The sequence below is a fragment of the Marmota marmota genome, unplaced genomic scaffold (assembly GCF_001458135.2).
Source record: "Marmota marmota marmota unplaced genomic scaffold, marMar, whole genome shotgun sequence".
In the NCBI taxonomy this organism is placed as follows: domain Eukaryota; kingdom Metazoa; phylum Chordata; class Mammalia; order Rodentia; family Sciuridae; genus Marmota; species Marmota marmota.
In genome coordinates this window covers 13,061,083-13,080,054 of record NW_025999960.1, presented here as the reverse complement: position 1 = coordinate 13,080,054, position 18,972 = coordinate 13,061,083, and the positions used below count along the sequence as shown (strand labels likewise).

The 18,972-nt window shown below is 36.6% G+C and overlaps 1 protein-coding gene across 3 annotated transcripts in view; it reads left to right on the top strand.

Annotated features, from left to right (window-relative positions):
- Slc38a4 (solute carrier family 38 member 4) overlaps nt 1-14,210 on the top strand; it is a 64,247-nt gene extending 50,037 nt beyond the window's left edge. For 2 of the 3 annotated variants that reach the window (XM_015493249.2, XM_015493248.2), the window contains exons 12-16: nt 1,167-1,267; nt 3,298-3,422; nt 8,873-9,017; nt 9,859-9,956; nt 11,907-14,210. In XM_015493249.2, the coding sequence (XP_015348735.1) occupies nt 1,167-1,267; nt 3,298-3,422; nt 8,873-9,017; nt 9,859-9,956; nt 11,907-12,008 (571 nt within the window). In that variant the 3' untranslated portion in view covers nt 12,009-14,210. Of the gene's footprint in view, nt 1-1,166; nt 1,268-3,297; nt 3,423-8,872; nt 9,018-9,858; nt 9,957-10,204; nt 10,894-11,906 lie in introns of those variants that run through there. The other variant, XM_048802588.1, reaches the window with a different exon arrangement.
- The last annotated feature ends 4,762 nt before the right edge of the window (nt 14,211-18,972 follow it).

The window sequence follows — 18,972 nt, the reverse complement described above, 5'->3', positions numbered from 1 at the left end:
TCAATGGTGCTTTACCAGGAATCATGGTTTGTAGCGCTCTCGTGGGAGTCAGTGCTATAGCCATTTATAAGTAACATGCTTTAACCAGCAAGGTATGAGTCAGTCTATGCACTTCATTACCTTATCTGCTTCCTTGTCTCCTCTCCCTCAACCATAATGGTTCAGGGGAGGGGTTCAGGGCTGGTAGAAAAAGGAGCCAATGGGTTTAATGATTTTGGCAGGTGTAGGGTATTTAAATAGGAATTTTGGTGAGAAGTAGTGATGTAAACAGATTGGAAATGATAATATGCATGAAGACCAAAACTTATGATTATAGTAGCCTTAATAAGTCATTGATGTCACTTATAATCAGTTCTTAACCTTTGTCTAAAGAGATGAGCCATTATATGGCCTACATTGTCTTTTTCTGTCTTGAAAATCTTATTTCTTTCAGCCGATGGCCTATGATTCATTCATAGTCTTTTCCCTTTGAGGTTGTTGGCACCTACATGGGGACCAAGTGGGTATGAGTCCACTTTAGCAGCTTTCCTCTTTACCTTTAAGTTAGGGTATCACTCAGTGATTCTCAACATTTTTATCCCCAGACAATAGCATTACTTTTCCCTATAATTCTGATTGACCTCATAACAAATTTTTGGAACACCTTCAATTATTTTGATATCTTTGATTTACTGTGAAAACCACATATAGCACATACTTCAGAAGCCTAGCAAGTGACTCTAGGTAGGTGCATCCCTCTGGTGTGGTCTCTAGAAGTGGTTCACATAACAGTATCAAGCTTTGTCATAGTCTGAACTCTTGGCAGTAGCAAGAGGTGGTTCTTTTCCTCATTAAACTCATCTCATCATGAAATACAAAAGCTTTCTACATTAAGAGCCAGTTTGATTCTTATGTTAATTACATTTTTAATTATTTAGTAGATAAGTTTACTTATTGATAGACCCTCTTCTAGGGAAATAGTTGTTTCTAAAACTAAAGAAACAATGTTTAAGAAAAAAGGAAACAAATCATCCTTAGCTCTATGACAAGTTTAAATCAGCTGTAACTTTATATACCAGAAATGTGGTTTCATAATGAGCAATAGACATAATTATTTTTGTTTTAATTTTAAATAGTGATGTTTCATAAGTTTAAGAAATGAAATTCAATGTTCTTTTTATCTTTAGTCGGTCCCGGAGGAAAATGCAAACAGTGTCAAATATTTCCATCACAGGGATGCTGGTCATGTACCTGCTTGCTGCCCTCTTTGGCTACCTAACCTTTTATGGTAGGTCATTCTGTCAAAGTCATTTGTTTGTGCACATCCTGGTTAGACTGAAAATCCACCTGAGTAGGTGTAACGCTTTTAATTACCTCTGTAAGCAGCCTGATGAATAGATGATGCACATTCAATTAACTCAATTTTACCTTTGTCATCTGATCTAAGGAAATGAGCCCTGGACCAATCTGGCTAACAGGTTATAACAATTTGTGAATTTTTGTGTTTTTTATTTTTTATTTTATTTTATTTTTTAAAGAGAGAGAGAGAGAGAGAAGAGGGAGTGACAGAGAGAATTTCTTTCAATATTTATTTTTCAGTTTTTGGTGGACACAACGTCTTTATTGTATTTTATGTGGTGTTGAGGATCGAACCCAGCGCCCCACGCATGCCAGGCAAGCACGTTACCACTTGAGCCACATCCCCAGCCCGTGTTTTTTATTTTTAATATCCACATATTAAATCATTTTCCTTCAGATATAAATTGTATTTCTTTGCTAGACTTCCTGGTCCATCTCAGGCTAGAAGCAATGAGAAAGAATCCATTGCATGTGACAAGGCTCTTTTGATGGAATACCTACCTAACTGCCAGGAAAATGGCATAAAAATTATAAATTCTTAAGTTTGAACCTGTTTCTTATTTATTCACTACATCAAATCTGGGAGATTGTAATACTAAGAATTATTTCTGGTTTATATAATTCTCTTCTATTATAGTGAGGGGTTTCCTAAGAAAGAAAGGATATAGCAGAATTTTCTTCAATATGGGAATGTTCTTAAAAAAATAGCATTATGCATTATACATTTTCTCTTTAGCATCTTAATAATACACAAAAGGAGTAGAATTTTTATATTCCTTCGATGAAGCCCAATAGAAAAATTACATGGAAGCAAATAGACCTAGAGCTATATTCACATTAGTCATGCTAGTCAATATCATCTTGGGTCTAACTTTCCTGACTGAGTTGGTAAATTAAATTCATTGCATGACAAGTTGGGGAGGAGATGACTCAGGAGTAGGCCACTATTTGCTTAGCTTTGTTTTCTATTTGACTATTAATCAAGCACTCACTTTAGATTGGGCATTAACTTATTGTTGCTTATGGGTTAATGAAAGTCAGGGCCAAGGGCTGAGGCTGTAGTAGCTCAGTGGTAAAGTGCTTGCCTCGCATGTATGAAGCTCTGGGTTCAATCCTGAGCACCACATAAAAAACAAATAAAAACAGATACTGTGCGTTCATCTACAACTAAATAAATGGTTAAAAAAAAAGAAAAGAAAGAAAGTCAGGGCCAATACCATTGAAATCATTTTTATCCCTTTGTATCTGATTTTGAGAGGGGTAATGGGAAAATCAAACTACATTTGCTTCCATAAATATCTCCATTTGTGTCTGGGATGCTGAGTGAATATATTTTCAAGATGAGCATCATCTTAATCTTAGAGCAATATTCATGGGAAACCCTATAAAAATCATACTGATTCTTTCTTACATGTTGCTCTAATGAGTTTCTTAAGACAAATACAAACTTTAAAAAGTCCAAGAGTATATATGCCAGTGTCATGATGGAGTTGTAACTGTTGAAACTGAAAAAGTGTTAGAAGTCAGTAGTCCCAGAATTTCCAGAATGTACTTGGAGAAGCTGTGTCAGGGGTGGCTGGACAGAAGGGATGTGTGGATAATATGGGATGGACAGTTTGGTGAGGTCTGGACCTCTTATCTCTTTCAACAAGAGTACCTCAGCATGGTTTGTGATGCTTCTCTATTGCAGACATTGATTTATTATAATGCAAAACAAGTTAAGAAGCACCTGATCATTTTTCTTTTAGCTTCTGCAACTTTTTTAAGCTTCAAGACTCCTTTGTTCATTTGACCAAAAGCCTCATGGCTTTATAAGGTTAAAGATAAGATACAAATGTGGGCATCTGGATTCCCAGACCTGAGTCTTTTTTCCCTGTCCCAGGTTCCCTGCATAAAATGTGTCCTTGAGTAACCAGTGGCAACTTGGTAACACTAGGCAAACTCATTCTCTTCTTGTAGGAGAAGTTGAAGATGAATTACTTCATGCCTACAGCAAAGTGTATACATTTGACACCCCTCTTCTCATGGTACGCCTAGCAGTCCTGGTGGCAGTAACACTAACTGTGCCCATTGTCCTGTTTCCAGTAAGTACATAAAGCTCCAATGAAAGAATCCTGTTTAATCCATAGATCAGTACTATGTTCTGACTTGATGAAGATTTAATTATCACGTGAGTTTGCAATTGCAATGCCCGAGGACGTTGTGCTTTTTACAGCATTTTGGAGTCACTAACTAAGTCACTAAGTTGGAGTCACTAAGTTGATCATTTAAGATGTATACACAGCCAACATTTTTAAGCAGTGTTTTTTAGGTCTGGGAAAAAGAATCATGAAATTTACTTTTAAATTCAAAAAGCAGAACTTAATCTGCTGTCTTGTGGATTAGTAAAACTGAGGAGGAGTTCCGATGACTTCTGAAACTTGAAAGCAAAGACCACTTTAAGTGTCAGATCACATTGCATTTTCACAACGGTTTTAAAGGCATTTCATTTTTTTCTAGTTTCTTGTGCTGCAATAACATCCAAAAATTGTTTTATTTAATCCAGTGATTTGAAGGCCAATGAGAAGGGGATTCATGTTAAGTAAATTAATTACTAGAACAGAAATTCTTAAAAAATAGTTCTGTTATCCATCATGTATCTTGTCCCCCACCTCCCCCACCAAGACTGACACATGCCTCTGGCAGACTTGGCCTGGGGGCATCCCTCCTGAGCATTTGCCATTGCCATCAGTCTGTTGTGAGATGACGGAGGAGAGCTGACCCGGGGGCTGGGGCTGGGTGAGTTAAAACCACCACATATGGATAAACACAGGTCTTCACCCGCCTGCCAGCTCTTCTCCTTTCATAAACACTGAATTTGCTCATTCATTTTAGGGGCAAAAAAATAAGTGACACAGTAGCTAGGATTATTATGTACAGAATGTTCCATAGAGGGCCTGGTGTAGGAGGACTACTTATATAATGACACTGTGGTCACTTTAAATGCAGCTTGTGTGCTGAAATATATTTTGGCACATTCCTTTTTCATGAGCACATGAAATCAGATCCTTATTACTATGCTGGCTAATAATTTACTCTTAAATAATGTCTTGCCTGTAATGCATCTGAAAGTAATTCAAATGACACACACATAGAGCTTTAGCCTAAAATCAGCTCCAGCTTGCATATAAAGCAAAAGACAGCTGTAAACCAGAAGGTGTGCTACAGGATAAAATTTCCAAGCAAGCAGTTTCAATGAGAAAAGAATATTTGGATTTCTTCTTTTTTGTGGGTCAAGATACCACTGAATTTCAGAGGAGGCACTCACAGCCTTGTTGAATCAAAGCATTTGATGAAGGAACTCTGTTATATGCTTCTGTGTTTCTTTATTCATAAGCCTTAAACAGTGTTTTCATGCTGGGTCGTCAAGAGATTGATGGATGTGGCCATGATCATGTAGCTAGGATGTGGAGCTTATTGCATAATACCACCAATGGCTGTTACTATTGGAATGGGAAGTCAAGTCAGCCTATTTATGTATTGATTGATATCTGGGATTAAACACAGGGGCATTTAACTACTGATCCACATCCCCAACCCCTTTTTATATTTTATTTTGAGACAGGGTCTTACTAAGTTACTTAGGGCTTTGCCAAGTTGCTGAGGTTGGTTTTGAACTTGTAATCCTTCTGCTTCAGTCTCCCCATCTGCTGGGATTACAGCATGTGCCAGTGTGCCTGGCTAGCCTTTCATTTATTAGTGAGCATTTCACCTCACCATCAAAAAGCCTCATCTCCCCATGTGAGAGAGAAAGCACTGGAATACATCTGATCATGAGGGACAGTAATAGTTTGTAAACATTAAAAGCCATTGAAACCAAAATTGGTCGTGAGAACCAAAATTGAGAAGAGTAACTAATCACTATCTTTCATTATGCACTTTCCCTTAACATTAGCATTTAGGCACCATTTTGCACAGTGTTATGGTGGAATGATCTGCGTAAGTACCCTCTTCCCCACTGGCTTACAAGTCCCTGGAGACTGGGTATGTGAATGGTGACTGGCACAAAGGATGGGCCCTGTAACATTTGCTAAAGAACAATGGCTTTTAAAATTTACCTTGCATTTTCTTGAAATGTATAAACTGCTTTTTCTAGTAAAAGCATAGGCTATTTTCCTTGCTGATGTACCATGAATTCAATTTGAGTGAGGATCTGAGTTAAGTGAATCAAATCCCTGTGAATGTGATGGATTCATCCACATCTGTGATGGTGACAGATAAGTGGGTGCAACCTCTTTGTCCCAATCAAATCCTACAAGACTAAGTTCAGAGACTTTTTCGCTGTGATAGAAGTTGTTAAGTGTTGTCTTTGGTTATTTGCTTCCTTATAATTTAGGACCAAGATTTTCAGTGTGTCAAATGCTGAGCCACAGCATAGTTCTCCTGCCAGGATTCTTTGCATTAAGAAATCCTTGACCACTAAGAATTTTACTTGCTTTGATGTTCCATGTTCAGACAATAGTCTGGATTAAAATGTATCAGTGTTAGGTATTATTTTGTGTTCCCCTTCTTTCAACAAATGATAACTGTGGGCTCTCTTTCTTGGGAGCTCAAGAAGATAGAATAGGGTTTGTTCACTTGTTTTCCTTTTAGTACACTATTATCTTCTTTTCCCCAATTGGATTAGTATTTTTCCTTATTTGTATAAGGCACATAGTTATTTCATGTCAAATGCATACATGCATAAATGAAGTGAATTAGGTCAGCTTTTTCCCTAGCAGCCCCACATTTATTTCCTGAGTAGTGGGGAGGGGGCCTATTACAGGCCTGTTTTCAGCTTGTGCTTCCCTTTATGTAGTTAAGTTCACATATCACCATAGTTTATCATAAACACACAGACTCGAATTCCACCTGCTGTACTTTATTTTAAAGAAGTGATCACATCTCAAATTCTTTAGCTACTTCTATTTCATCTTCTTATAGTAAAATCATTCTTCTTCTAACTTGTGTTGCCTTCAAATCCCCTGTTTTGAAACCTGCACAGATACGGGCATAGAAATATGGCACATGTTGCCATGAACGACAGTAGTATAGGTATTTCTTGCCCTAAGCAATCCTGCAAAGTGAAACAGTCTAAACCATGGAAGAATTTAATTGATTGATTGATTAGAGTTCTCTTTCTACTCTGCCTCTGGGTTTCTGACCTTCACTTTAGATCCACTCCTCAGAACACAGCACCTCCTAACTGGCTGTACATGGCTCTCTCTCTCTCTCTCTCTCTCTCTCTCTCTCTCTCTCCCTCTCTCTCTCTCTCTCTCTCTCTCAATAACTGTTTTTTCTAAAGCTGCACAGAACCTTTCTGGAATCACGCTTGGGTCAGAGGCCCTAGGTGTTGCTGGGGACTTTCTCCACCTGCAACATCTGACCCACATTTCCAGATTCTTATCAGTTTATGTCAAAAGAGAAAAGGGCACATGGATACATAGAAGAGCAGACAAGCCTTTGTGGGTAATAAGAGTTATCTCTGTCTCAACACTAGTGAACAGAGGCGCTGAGGACCTTTGGTCCCAGACTCAACAAGCACAGCATGTTAACATAGGATGAATGTTCCCTTCCTGTTCCCTTCCACCACTATCCCAGCCTCCCTCACTCTTCACTCTGTTGCCCTCTTCAGGAATCTGTTGGCAACTCCATATTCCTTTGGTTTTGTTCAGGATTTTCTTAATCCTTACTCAGTAAGACAAAGCTTTCACCCTTTACTCCAACCATCCTACCTATTATTCCTGTAAATTTTCTGTCCTTTATCATCTGTTATTTTCTCTAAAACTGCACACAACCTATCATCATGAAACAAAACCTAAATCTTTCTGGAAGCCACTAGACTTTAGGACACTGCATTTATACTCAGAGGCCCTATATCTATATAGGATTGCCTCTAACTCCCTTACTGAATCGAATGCACCATTGTAACAAAGACTACAAAGCACTTAAGTGTGACATCTGCCTGAAAACGAAACCTATCTTTGATTTGTTTATAAGTTTAGCACTGTCAGTCGAGTCCTTAAGCACACTGTATGTATCACAGAAAACTTATTTTAAGCCTGCTAATTAGATCACTCTGGACAATACTGAAGAAACACTAATTGTAAGACATAATGTAGAACTTACAGCCTGCTGGGGGAAATGACATCAACCATTTTCCTTTCTTTAGTGTGCTTTTCAAAATGAATTTTATAATTTTCACTGATCCAATTTTTAAAAAATTCTTTGCAAAGTCATTCCTAAACCATTTTCAGGGATTATCTGGTTTGCCATTCTTGAAATGAAATTCCCTTTTCAACCTAAACAGATGGCTTCAATTTTTTGATGGAGAGGTATGAATGGAATGTCGCGTGAGAATCTGTGAGCAATGCATTTTTTGGTTGTTCATGCATGTTGCAAAATGTATCTCACATTTTTTCTTTTAAATGAGTTCCCATCTCAACACCCTAAAAAGACTTCAGAACTAAAATTATTTAATGAAAACCAGTTCAGGCATTTCTAAAAAAGTGGAGTCTTAGCTTAACTGAAGTACTCATGTATTAAAACACCAGTAGAGTAATTCCACTAAGTCAAAGAAGTGTCTTCTAACAGATTCCAAAGATAAGTAGGCTTCAGCTTTGCTAAGCTATACAAACATAATGCACTCCCTCCCTCTGCCCACAGGGATCTCTCTATCCACTCACACCACAGTAACTTGAGCGGCTGCTGCCAACGGAGCCTCTCTTGACTCTCTGCCCACTTGTTTCAGCTGCTAAAATAAAGCTGAAATCTGTCAAGGACTCTGAAGGGAGAAAAGAGACTCCTACTGTCAATTTATTTCAGCATTTACTGTGTGCCTGCTACATGCCAGACACTAAACGAGAAACTCTGAGGAATGTTGAAATTATTAAATTCTTTCTATTCCTTGCCTTTTGTGGGCTTATCCTATACTAGTGGGGGAGGTAAGAGGAGATAAAGAGAAAGGAGCAAGCACAAAAAGTACATTGTTTTAAATATCAGAAGGAAAGCAATGCTAAATAGAAAGGAAAATTAAGAAAAGCCCAGGTTTATAGAAATTCCTTTTACACTCAGGTGTAAATCAATTCAGCGCATGCCATTAGTGTTTAACCAGTCTGATGAGATGCCCATCCACAAGGCTTTTACTGTCTCTGAATTGTACATCTTATCTGTTCTTTTATCTAAGATAATTTTTAACCACAATTCTGAAAAATAAGAAAGTGAGCACACAACCGCAGAAAAATAACATTATCCTGACATCAAAAATCAGCATGAAATGGGCACAACATGAGTGTACTTAGTGCCACTGAACTGTATACTAAAAAATGACTGAGATGGTAAATTTTATGTTATGCATATTTTAACACAATTAAAATTTTGGGAAAAAAACATCAGGATATTTTCTGGGAAACAAGGGAAAAAGAAATAAAATGCTTTAGACTGATGAGAATGCTGAAAATAATAGAAAAGGTCAAAAACAAAGAAATGATCTTGCCATTGAACATTGTGCTTGCAGATTCGTACATCAGTGACCACATTGTTATTTCCCAAAAGACCCTTCAGCTGGATAAGACACTTCCTGATTGCAGCCATGATTATTATACTTAATAATGTTCTGGTCATCCTTGTGCCGACTATAAAATACATCTTTGGATTCATAGGTAAGTTTCAGTAAGACTTTTAGTCAGCCCAAATTTATACCTTCTTACATGGTAATCAGGAAGCCAGTGCTGGGTGGTCAAAATCCCTAGTCCATCTCAGGCTCCCAGCAGCCCTACTAGATTCCAGTGGCTGTGCCAGTCACCTAACCTCCCTAGTGACACTGGGAGCTACTTTTAGAGGTCACTTAGCCCAGCTGCCTTTTCTAAGGAAACTAAGCCTCAAAGAAAGCAAGTCATACACCTTGGGATGGACCCAGGATTTGGAGGTGGCTCCTATCTCTGTCATCCAGAAAAGAGGAAGACAGATTTTATCAACAGAAACTCTCTCAAACCTGTAAGTATCAGCCAAGCATTAAGGAGCTCTTTGGAGGAGTAGGAGGTTGATTTTTTTACAGCATACTATTTCTATTACCTACATGGTCTATTAGTATAGTTAATTTTTTGTCTGATGATTAAGGATTTGCTCAAATTTTAAATATTAAACTTTATAAAGAATCAGGTATAGGCAACTTGAAAAGTAAGAGGTGGTTAGAAAGGGAATGTGATGAGCTGTCTCCTTAGTATGTACTTACATTACTAAGCCTTTGTAAATTCATATTATTTTGGCCTTTTATTGCTTATGATACATTACGTGTACTTGTGCAGTTATGCTGTTAGGTACATTTTTATTTTCTTTATAGACATACCTTCCATGAATAAGCAACCAAGATGAACTTATGTGATTTAAGCACGTGCTATTAGAAGAACAGGAATAGTTTTATATTTGGTTTATTTATATTGGTGCTTTTCAGGGAAGATCTGCCTTGCGAGACCTTAACCTGCCCTGCATTTCCCTCCTCAGGGTCTTCTGCTGCCACTATGTTGATTTTCATCCTTCCAGCTGCGTTTTATCTTAGACTTGTCAAGAAAGAATCCCTTAGGTCACCCCAAAAGGTCGGGGTAAGTAAGGGCTTGCAATTCATCCCATTATAAGTCTTAACTACATAGAGTAAACCAGAGAATCTGATTGGTATGGGAAAATGAAACAATGAACAAGAACCCAAAACCAAAGACGGGCTGGAACTTTCTGGTAGGAGGAAACAGGAATGATTTCTGGCACTTGAATGATCTAGGCTCTCTCTCTTCAAATAGCAAATATTTTGTGTTGAGTCCTCTCACATCAAATGCTCATGGAATTTTCCCTACAGGAACATGTGCTCTATGTGCACACCAGTTTCCAGTGCCAAGCTGCAGCTGCACTGTCCACATGAAATTGTCAGGAAGGAAGTTGGCGACCTACCAGTGTTATGGAGCAGTGTAAATGTTTCCAACATGTTAGTTAGGTTTGCAAGGGCCAAGAGTTGCCTTGATTTTTTTTTTCCTCCTTCTATAGTTCCCTGCTGTTCCCTGGTTTGAACTGAGATCCCAAACAGAACTCTTTGTTTTTCAGTTAACTTATTTACACACAAAATATGATCTTATTAAACTAGGAAGTGCATATTTCTTTTCCATAATAGTGCTACAGAAACATATACTAGAAATATTTTTTCCCAACAATTAAACATGCTCAGTGACTGCTTAAGAAAGTCTTCTATTAAGGTTTGAAAAGAATGGTTCCTACTGAATTACTCTGAATTTTTGCCTTGAATTTTTTCACCTCTTGGGATTGTTCAGGGAGTTCAGCACAGTTTGATATCATAAGCTCTTTCCACCATCTTACCCATGGATTTTCTCTATGTAATCCATCTTGCCTAGACTTTGATAGCAATATTATCTGGGCAAGTGATTTGCCCTGATGGTGACCCATGTTTAGTTTGATTAGATGTAAAATTAATACCTAGACCCTTTCTAGTTTAAAAAAAAAAAAAGCTTCTGTTTTCCCATACATAGAATTATATTGATCTAAGGCTTCTTCTAATGTTAACATTTGAAACAGTGTATATACATATATGTGTGTGTGTAAATACAAAGATATATACACACTAACATATGTTAGTCTGTCATTTTTATTTGCATGCTTTATAAAATTAGAATTGTATCATACGTACTATTTCTTTATGACCAGCTCTTTTTCACCTAAAAGATTCTGTAGATCCTTAAATTTTTTGTCACTTTTAAAAAAAAAAAAATTATTAGAGCTTTATAGTTATATATAGTAGTTAGGTTCATTCCTAAAAACTCATACATGCATGGAATTCAATTTCAGTTCATAATGCCCGTCTTTTCCCTTTCTCCCTTCCCCCATTCCCCTTCTTCTACTGTAGTGTACTCTTTACACTTGTCTATTTATTTATATTTGGTTGATTCTTTTTATTTATGCATAAAGGTGAAATTCCCTATGGCATATTTACATAGGCACATAACATGATTTTTTAAGAATTCATTCTTCATTGCCTCCCTTTAACCATCCCTTCACTCTGCCTCTTCATCTACTTTTTCTACATTATTGGTTTTCCCTTTATCTTTATTATATCCTATCCTTCCCTCCCCCTTTCCTGTTTTTTTTTTTTTTAACTCTGGCTTCTGCATTTAAGAGAAAACATTCAATATTTAAGTTTCTGAGTTTGGTTTATTTCACTTAGCAGGATATTCTCCATATCCATCCATTTACAGGCAAATGCCATAATTACATTCTTTTTAATTTTTTACTGATCATAAAGTATTCCATCCTTTAGACGTACCAAATCAATTAGCCATTACTCTGTTGTTGAAATTTTAGGTTATATCACTGCACTGTATTCCCCTTCTTTTCCCAACTAGGGTTCAAAATAGATTTGTTGGACATCTAATTTATTAAGAATAATACAATTTAATATGCAAATAGGATTGCCACCTTATATTAATAACTTATAAAAACAAACAGCTAAATATGGTTTTCCTGTTCCCTAACAAATTCTGTCTGAATTACAGGCTTTAATTTTTCTTGTGATTGGAATTATCTTCATGATTGGAAGCATGGCACTCATTATACTTGACTGGATCTACGATCCTCCAAATTCCAAGCATCACTAACCTAGGAGAAAATGTTCTTTTTCTGTCGGAAGTGGTTGCAAGTTATGCCCAAATCAAGACATTTGAATTATCTTGATTGGAATGTTACTCATAGGAAATAACAGGAAGATTCCCAAGACATTTGCTATTAATATCACCAGACACCTACGAGAAAGAAAATCATGGTTTCTGTTGAGAATGGTTGTTAATGTATTTAAAATCCATGGTGCACATTGCTACCCAGGTTTGACTAGAGCATTGTGAGATGATGAAGGTGTGTTTTTGCTGCTATACAAGCAGAATAAGTGTGGCTGCATTTAATGGTCATCAGATAACACCTTTTCCTTTGAGCTGGCTCCCCACCCTCCACCTTCCCAAAGTAACAGATCGTTGTATTCTCAGAGCATTAAATTTAAAATGCCCTGGTGGCAAACTATCAACACTTAATGCCTTTCCACATCTTGCACCAAATTCTTTGGGGCTTTTGGCTAACAGAGAGAAGCAAAAGACACCTCTTGTGAGCTTGTCCCTGTGAGGTAGATGAACTGTCAGACTCTAGCCAACAGCACTTGGTGTCCACACTAAAGGGATAGTTTGCCCATCCCATTTGTGACATTGAATTAGTGACTTCTTCATTCAATGGATTGTTAGGTAAACATTAAAGCATTTTATTAAACATAGAGAGGGGCTTTATTTAAATTTAAGCAACAACAAAAATAATGCTTACAGCTCAGCTGCTTGCTGTGGAAGCATCTGCTTTGAAGTTGTTCTTAGTCGTCTTGTCATACTTTTGTCCTTGAACAATGCTCTCCCTCTCGTCTTCCATTCTCATTTAGAATGTTTAGAATACCACAGGTCACGTGGAGATACACTACCCAGTATTGTCTGATACATTTTTATTTGATAAACATTCAGTGCAGGAAACTGTAATTTGCTATATGTTTATGTATATAATCTTATTCTATAGTCATCAGAATGTTAATGTATGGTACATTTGATTCTGATTTTTTACATGTGTAGTTTTCTTTCTTCACAGTCAAAACATTTATATTATTGGGGTGGGAGCAGGGAATTAAGTAGGTGGGCTCAGAAATCCATTTGTATGCGTCTGTCTATTGGAGATATTCTAAATTTGAAACCTAAGTTATACATAGTTCAGTAATGCTCTTCTTTGATGTTTACAATAATAATCATCTATGAGAAAACGGGCTCCTTATTTGTGAGTAATTATCAATGCTAAGGTTGTTCCTTTAATTTAGCACATCTAAATAGGATTTGGTTCATTTTAGCTTGTGGAGGTGTTTGCTGACATTCGTGTGTCATTTAATACAATGTTGAGTGATTGTCCATAGAAATAAAAGTGCTAACACTACAGAGAAATGCAAACTATCCTTCTTGCTCATTTCCAAAACATACTTGTGTAGAATGGATTTAAAAGTTACTACTCACTGCCTAGAACTTCTAGAGTTCACTTCTTTGTCAAATCAGTAGCAAGAACATTTGTTGTATATTTTATATGTTATTAAAGCCAAGTATGAAATATAAGTATCATACAAGTATGACATAATAGATAATATCTCAATAGTGTTTTGGGAGTGTACCAAAGAAAAGAAATATTTGTTTTATGTATTATTTTCTAGAGACATAATACTGTAAAATGGTGCACTTTGCTATGAAAATTGAGTATTACTAGAAACTATCATAACTTTTAAGTCACTGTTACTTGGAAAAAATTTGCCAAATAGCATCTTTAAGATATATTTCCATCTTCATTTCTCTAAAGAATATATCAAAACAAAGTTGAAAATGTGTCTTCTGAATGTTAAAAATTGTTTAATCTAAATTTATTTAAATGTAAATATTAAAGATTAATCCAAAAATATTGAAAAACTGTAAAATCTGTATATATTTTGAATCCTTTTCATTTAAAATACTAACTTGAGAATATCAATTGTATGCTTATATAAATATTCAAGAGCAGTCCTACAATGCCAAATAATAAAGCACCATTTTTTTCCTCATGGCCATTTTCAGGATTAGAATTCACATATTCTGCAGGGCAGACATACAGATGGTACCTTGTGCTGGTTAATTTAACCCCATTTGTAAACAGATGAAATTTTTATTTTCTTATTTCATTTATAAGATGGTTCAATGTATTGGGAGGCTTTTTTTATTACAGGAAGTGTATATTGGTATATAATAAATGAACTTTGCAAATGACCATGTTGTGATTTCTTTCTCTTTTTAAAAAAAAGTCACGAGTTGCATATACATGAAACAAAATTTAAAATCTAATTATTGCCCCTCTTCTATTAGTATAGGATGCATTTTCATTGTGCACCATCACAAAAGCATGATTTCTCTATTCCCTGTACACACAAACTCCCAGATTGATTTACCTCACACAAACACACACATCCTGTATTATAAAATATTTGTATAAAAGAATACAAATAATTTATTTTCTTACAGTTCTGGAGGTCAGAAATTCCAAAACCAAGGTGTTGGTGGAACGGCCTCCCTTCTGGGATCTCAAAGAGAAAATCTAATTCCTTGCCTTTTCCAGCTTCAGGGAGTCACTTAAATTCCTTGGCTCTTAGCATCTTCCTCCGTCTTCAAAGTTAACAGTACAGCATCTTCAAGTTCAAATCTCTGTCTCACTCTCTTTTATCACATTTCCTTCTCTGTCTGGCCTCCCTCCTTCTCTTTTAAGGGTTCTTGTCATTACATGGGGCTCACTCAGATAATATATAGTAGTATTCCCTTGTAAAGATCCTTACATCTCTAAAGCCCCCTCACTATCTAACATTACATACTTGTAGGGTCCAAAGATTAAAACATGAACATCCTTGGGAGACCATCATTCTGTCTGCCACGTGCCCACATACACCCCACACATCACAAGCACACCCTGCATGCCCTCTACCACTCACACAGGTGTACAGTCACATGTACACATACCACTTGCACATGTATATTATCCCACAGGCAGTGGAACAAAGGATGTTAAGGAGAAGATGCGTTGTAGAAAGACTATCCTAACTGCTGACTTGGAAATGGAATGGGAAGGTGCTAAGATAGAAAAAGAAAGACCATTGAAAACAGGAGGGCTTTAGTCGGTCATCGCGCACATTAAGAGCAAATATTCTCCTTGATCCCTTCATTCTGTGTTAAACTGAAGATGTGGTTTTTGTTCAGGAGTTTTCCAGAGACAGAGATTTCTCTAGAACGTTTTATATTTGATGCATCTTTCTTTAAAATTTAGAGAGGAGGGAAGGGAAAGAAGAAGTACTAGAGACTGAATAGAGTAAATTATATTCCATGAATGTATGATAGGTCAAAATGAACCCACTATTAGTACAACTATAATGCATTATTATATTATTAAAAATGATTAAACTGAAGGAAGGGGTATAAACCTGTATAATAATGCATGGGATTCCAAACAGTATTTTTGACATTGTAGAAATACAGAGGCATCTTACAATGAGTTTTGACAAGTGGCACTTTTGACATAGTTGTCATTAATTGTCTCCAGTTGTGTATCAGACTTGTAGAATGGACATCAGTAGTTTGGAAGAATATCCCAGTGATAATAATGGTGCTTTTATTAAGCACTTCTGCATTCCCAAGAGTCTGTAACAGAAAGGATATATATTCTGTGGAAAATTACAAAAATCTTAATTTGTTTATGTTTTTTACATATGCACAAAAATTCAATTTGATTAAAATCTATATCTAAAGTTATAAAAGGTCTCCTTCAGTAAAATAAAACTTCTGAACATAAAAAGCACTGTGAGGGACTGGGGATATAGCTCAGTTGGTAGAGTGCTTGCGAGCAAGCACAAGGCCCTGGGTTCAGTTCCCAGCCCCCCTGCCCCCCCCCCAAAAAAAAGCATTGTGAGCCAGGCGCAGTGGCACACACCTGTAATCCCAGCAGCTTGGGAGGCCGAGGCAGGAGGATCGCAAGTTCAAAGCCAGCCTCAGCAACTTGGCATGACCCTGTCTTTAAATAAAATATAAAAAAGGGCTGGGGATGGGACTCAGTGGTGAACACCCCTGCATTCAATCCCCAGTACCAAAGAAACAAACAAATAAATAAATAGCACTGTGGGCTGTGTGGGAGGCATTCAGAGAAGCCCCTGCAGGCTTGAGGCTCCTCCAATGGGAAGAAACTAAAAGGATTTGCTGCCGACCTCCTCTGAAAGATTTGCTAAAGGAATTTCCTTAAACAGAAAGTAAATGATAAAGAACAAACATTGGAGGGTCTGGAAAGAAGGAGAAACAGAGGAAAGACTGGAAAGACGAGTGACTGTAATAGACTATGCTATTCTCCATGGACTTTATAAATACCTTTTTTACTTAAAAAATTATAACATCATCTGACACTCAAGAAAAGTTGTTTGTTTTTTTAATGGAGAAGTTAAAAGACCTAATTAGAATTAATGTGTTCACATTGCACTCAAAGTGGTTAATAATGTAATATTCAGAATAACCACTATAATAACTCTACAAAAGAGATATATTCAACAATCCTATAATAAATTAAGAGGAATTTACCAAAAAAATATGTTTAAGTAATCCAATGGAATCTAATAAAAGAAAAATGGAGAAACAAGAACCAAAGAAAATAATTAATAAAACAGCAGACTCATACATGAGCATATCAAGAGTTACTTTATTGGCAAGTATGATTTATTTTTTAAAATCTGCATAAAACCGTCTCTTTTTTTAAGAGAGAGAGAGAGAATTTTTAATATTTATTTTTTAGTTTTCAGCGGACACAACATCTTTGTTTGTATGTGGTGCTGAGGATCCAACCCGGGCGGCACGCATGCCAGGCGAGCGCGCTACCGGTTGAGCCACATCCCCAGCCCTGAAAGTATGATTTAAATATACCAATCAAAAGAGATTGGAAAAGTGAGTAAAAACCATGATCTAACTGTGTGCTCTTTATAAGAATCTCACTACAAATTAAATGGCATAGGAAGGTAGAAAGCAAAAGAATAGAAAAAATATACATATAAAATCTAATAATAGAAAATTGACTATAGTAATATCTGACAAAGCAGACTTCAGAGAATGGAAAGTTACTGGAGCCAAGAGGTGTCCATTTTTCCACATCATGTTTGTAATGACAAAATTGCCAGGCACAGTGGCACATGCCTGTAATCCCTGTGTCTCGAGAGGCTGAGGCAGGAGGGTTACAAGTTTGAGGCCAGCTTCAGCAACTTAGCACTGAGTTCTGTGTTAAACACATACACACACACACACACACACACAATTGGATGGATATGTAACTCAATGGTAAAGCACCACTGGGTTCAATCCCCAATACCAAGGAAACAAACAAACAAACAAAAAACAACAAAGAACACAATGACAAAAACATCAATCCAATAAGAAGACATAACAATCCTAAGTGTGCATGCACCAAATAATAAAGCTTTGAACTACAATCAACTAACAGTTTCTAATTGATATATATAGAACAGTCCATTGTCAACAGCAAGAAATACTGGATTTTGAAGCTCACATGAAACATTTACCAAGACAGACCATATTCTGGGGTAGTGAGGGGGGACCTCAACAAATTTAAAAGAGTTGAAATCATACAGAATGTGTTTTCTGAACATAATGGAACTAATTAGAAATCAATAATAAAAAGGCAATAGGAAGATTTCTAAACATGAAGATTAAACATCATAGTCCCATGTAATTCAAAGGAGTATCAAAGGAAATTTTAAAATACATAGAGCTGAATGAGAATGTTAAAATATGTTAAATTTGTGAGATGGATCTAATGCAGGGCTGAGAGGGAAGTTTAGAGGCCAAATGCTACATTAGAAATAAAGTCGGAGTGAATAATCTAGGTCCTGTATCAAAAAACTAGAAAAGAAGAGCAAAATAAACCCAAAGTAAGCAGAAGAAAGAAAACTCATAAGACATCTATGTGACTGAAAATAGGAAAACAATAGAGAAAAATCAATGAAATGAAAGCTAGTTCTTCAAAACAATCAACAATATTGGTAACCCTCTAAGAGGAAAGACAAAAAGAAAATGGAAATCACAGTGTCTCTTTTTAATGGCAGAAACTTTCTCTTTTTGTAGTATATTAAATAATGATGCATCTTAAAATTTAAAAATCTTTAATAAAATATGATTCTTAATTTTCAAAAATTTTATTAACATTCTGTGGTTAAAAGTGTACGGGTCCCACTTCTTCCAGAGGTCTTTTAATGTGTGCGTGTGAATGGTCATGCACATGGTACAGTCACCATCACAAGGGTAGTAGTGTATGTGTGTGGTGGAGATGATGTGATAGAGGAGACCAGGCCAGACAAAAGAAAAGTTTACGGAGGGTGACCAAATAAAACATGAACTCATTTAAATCTGGATTTTTTTCCCCAAAGCATTCTAATTTTGGTCTAATTGATTGGCTTAATAGACTCATATGAGCTTAGGAGAGCAATATATTACATTAATTCGACTAAAGGGAAATGGAAACCCTAGGAATAAAGGAGAAGTAGAAAACTGGTCTCACATAGCAACTAGCATTCCTGGTTTCTGTAAGTTCAAAGTCGAGCTCAGACAGCGTGTAGCTCTAGAAATAAGGCTCCTAGACAACTCTTCTTAACTCTAGTTTGACATTAAGTATAAGTGTCACCATGTTGGAGGTTTTCCACCAGCCCTGGGAGTGCAGGGAGAAAGACAGAAACCCGATACTCCCCTGTTGGGTGTGACTCAGACACCCTGGCACAGGGTCATAAAGCATTGTATCAGGGTCATTTGTGAAGAAACTACTTGAGATTGATTATTTTATGGTTAGATTCCTGATATTGCCATCTCTAAGGAAAACTTGACTGTTCTCCATGAAGCAATAGGCATGTTTCCTCTACTTTTGCCAGCATTTTCATTTAAAATTTTGGAAAATCTCCAAGTTTTACTGACTGAGTAAGAGGTTGTCTAACCCTGGTCTGCA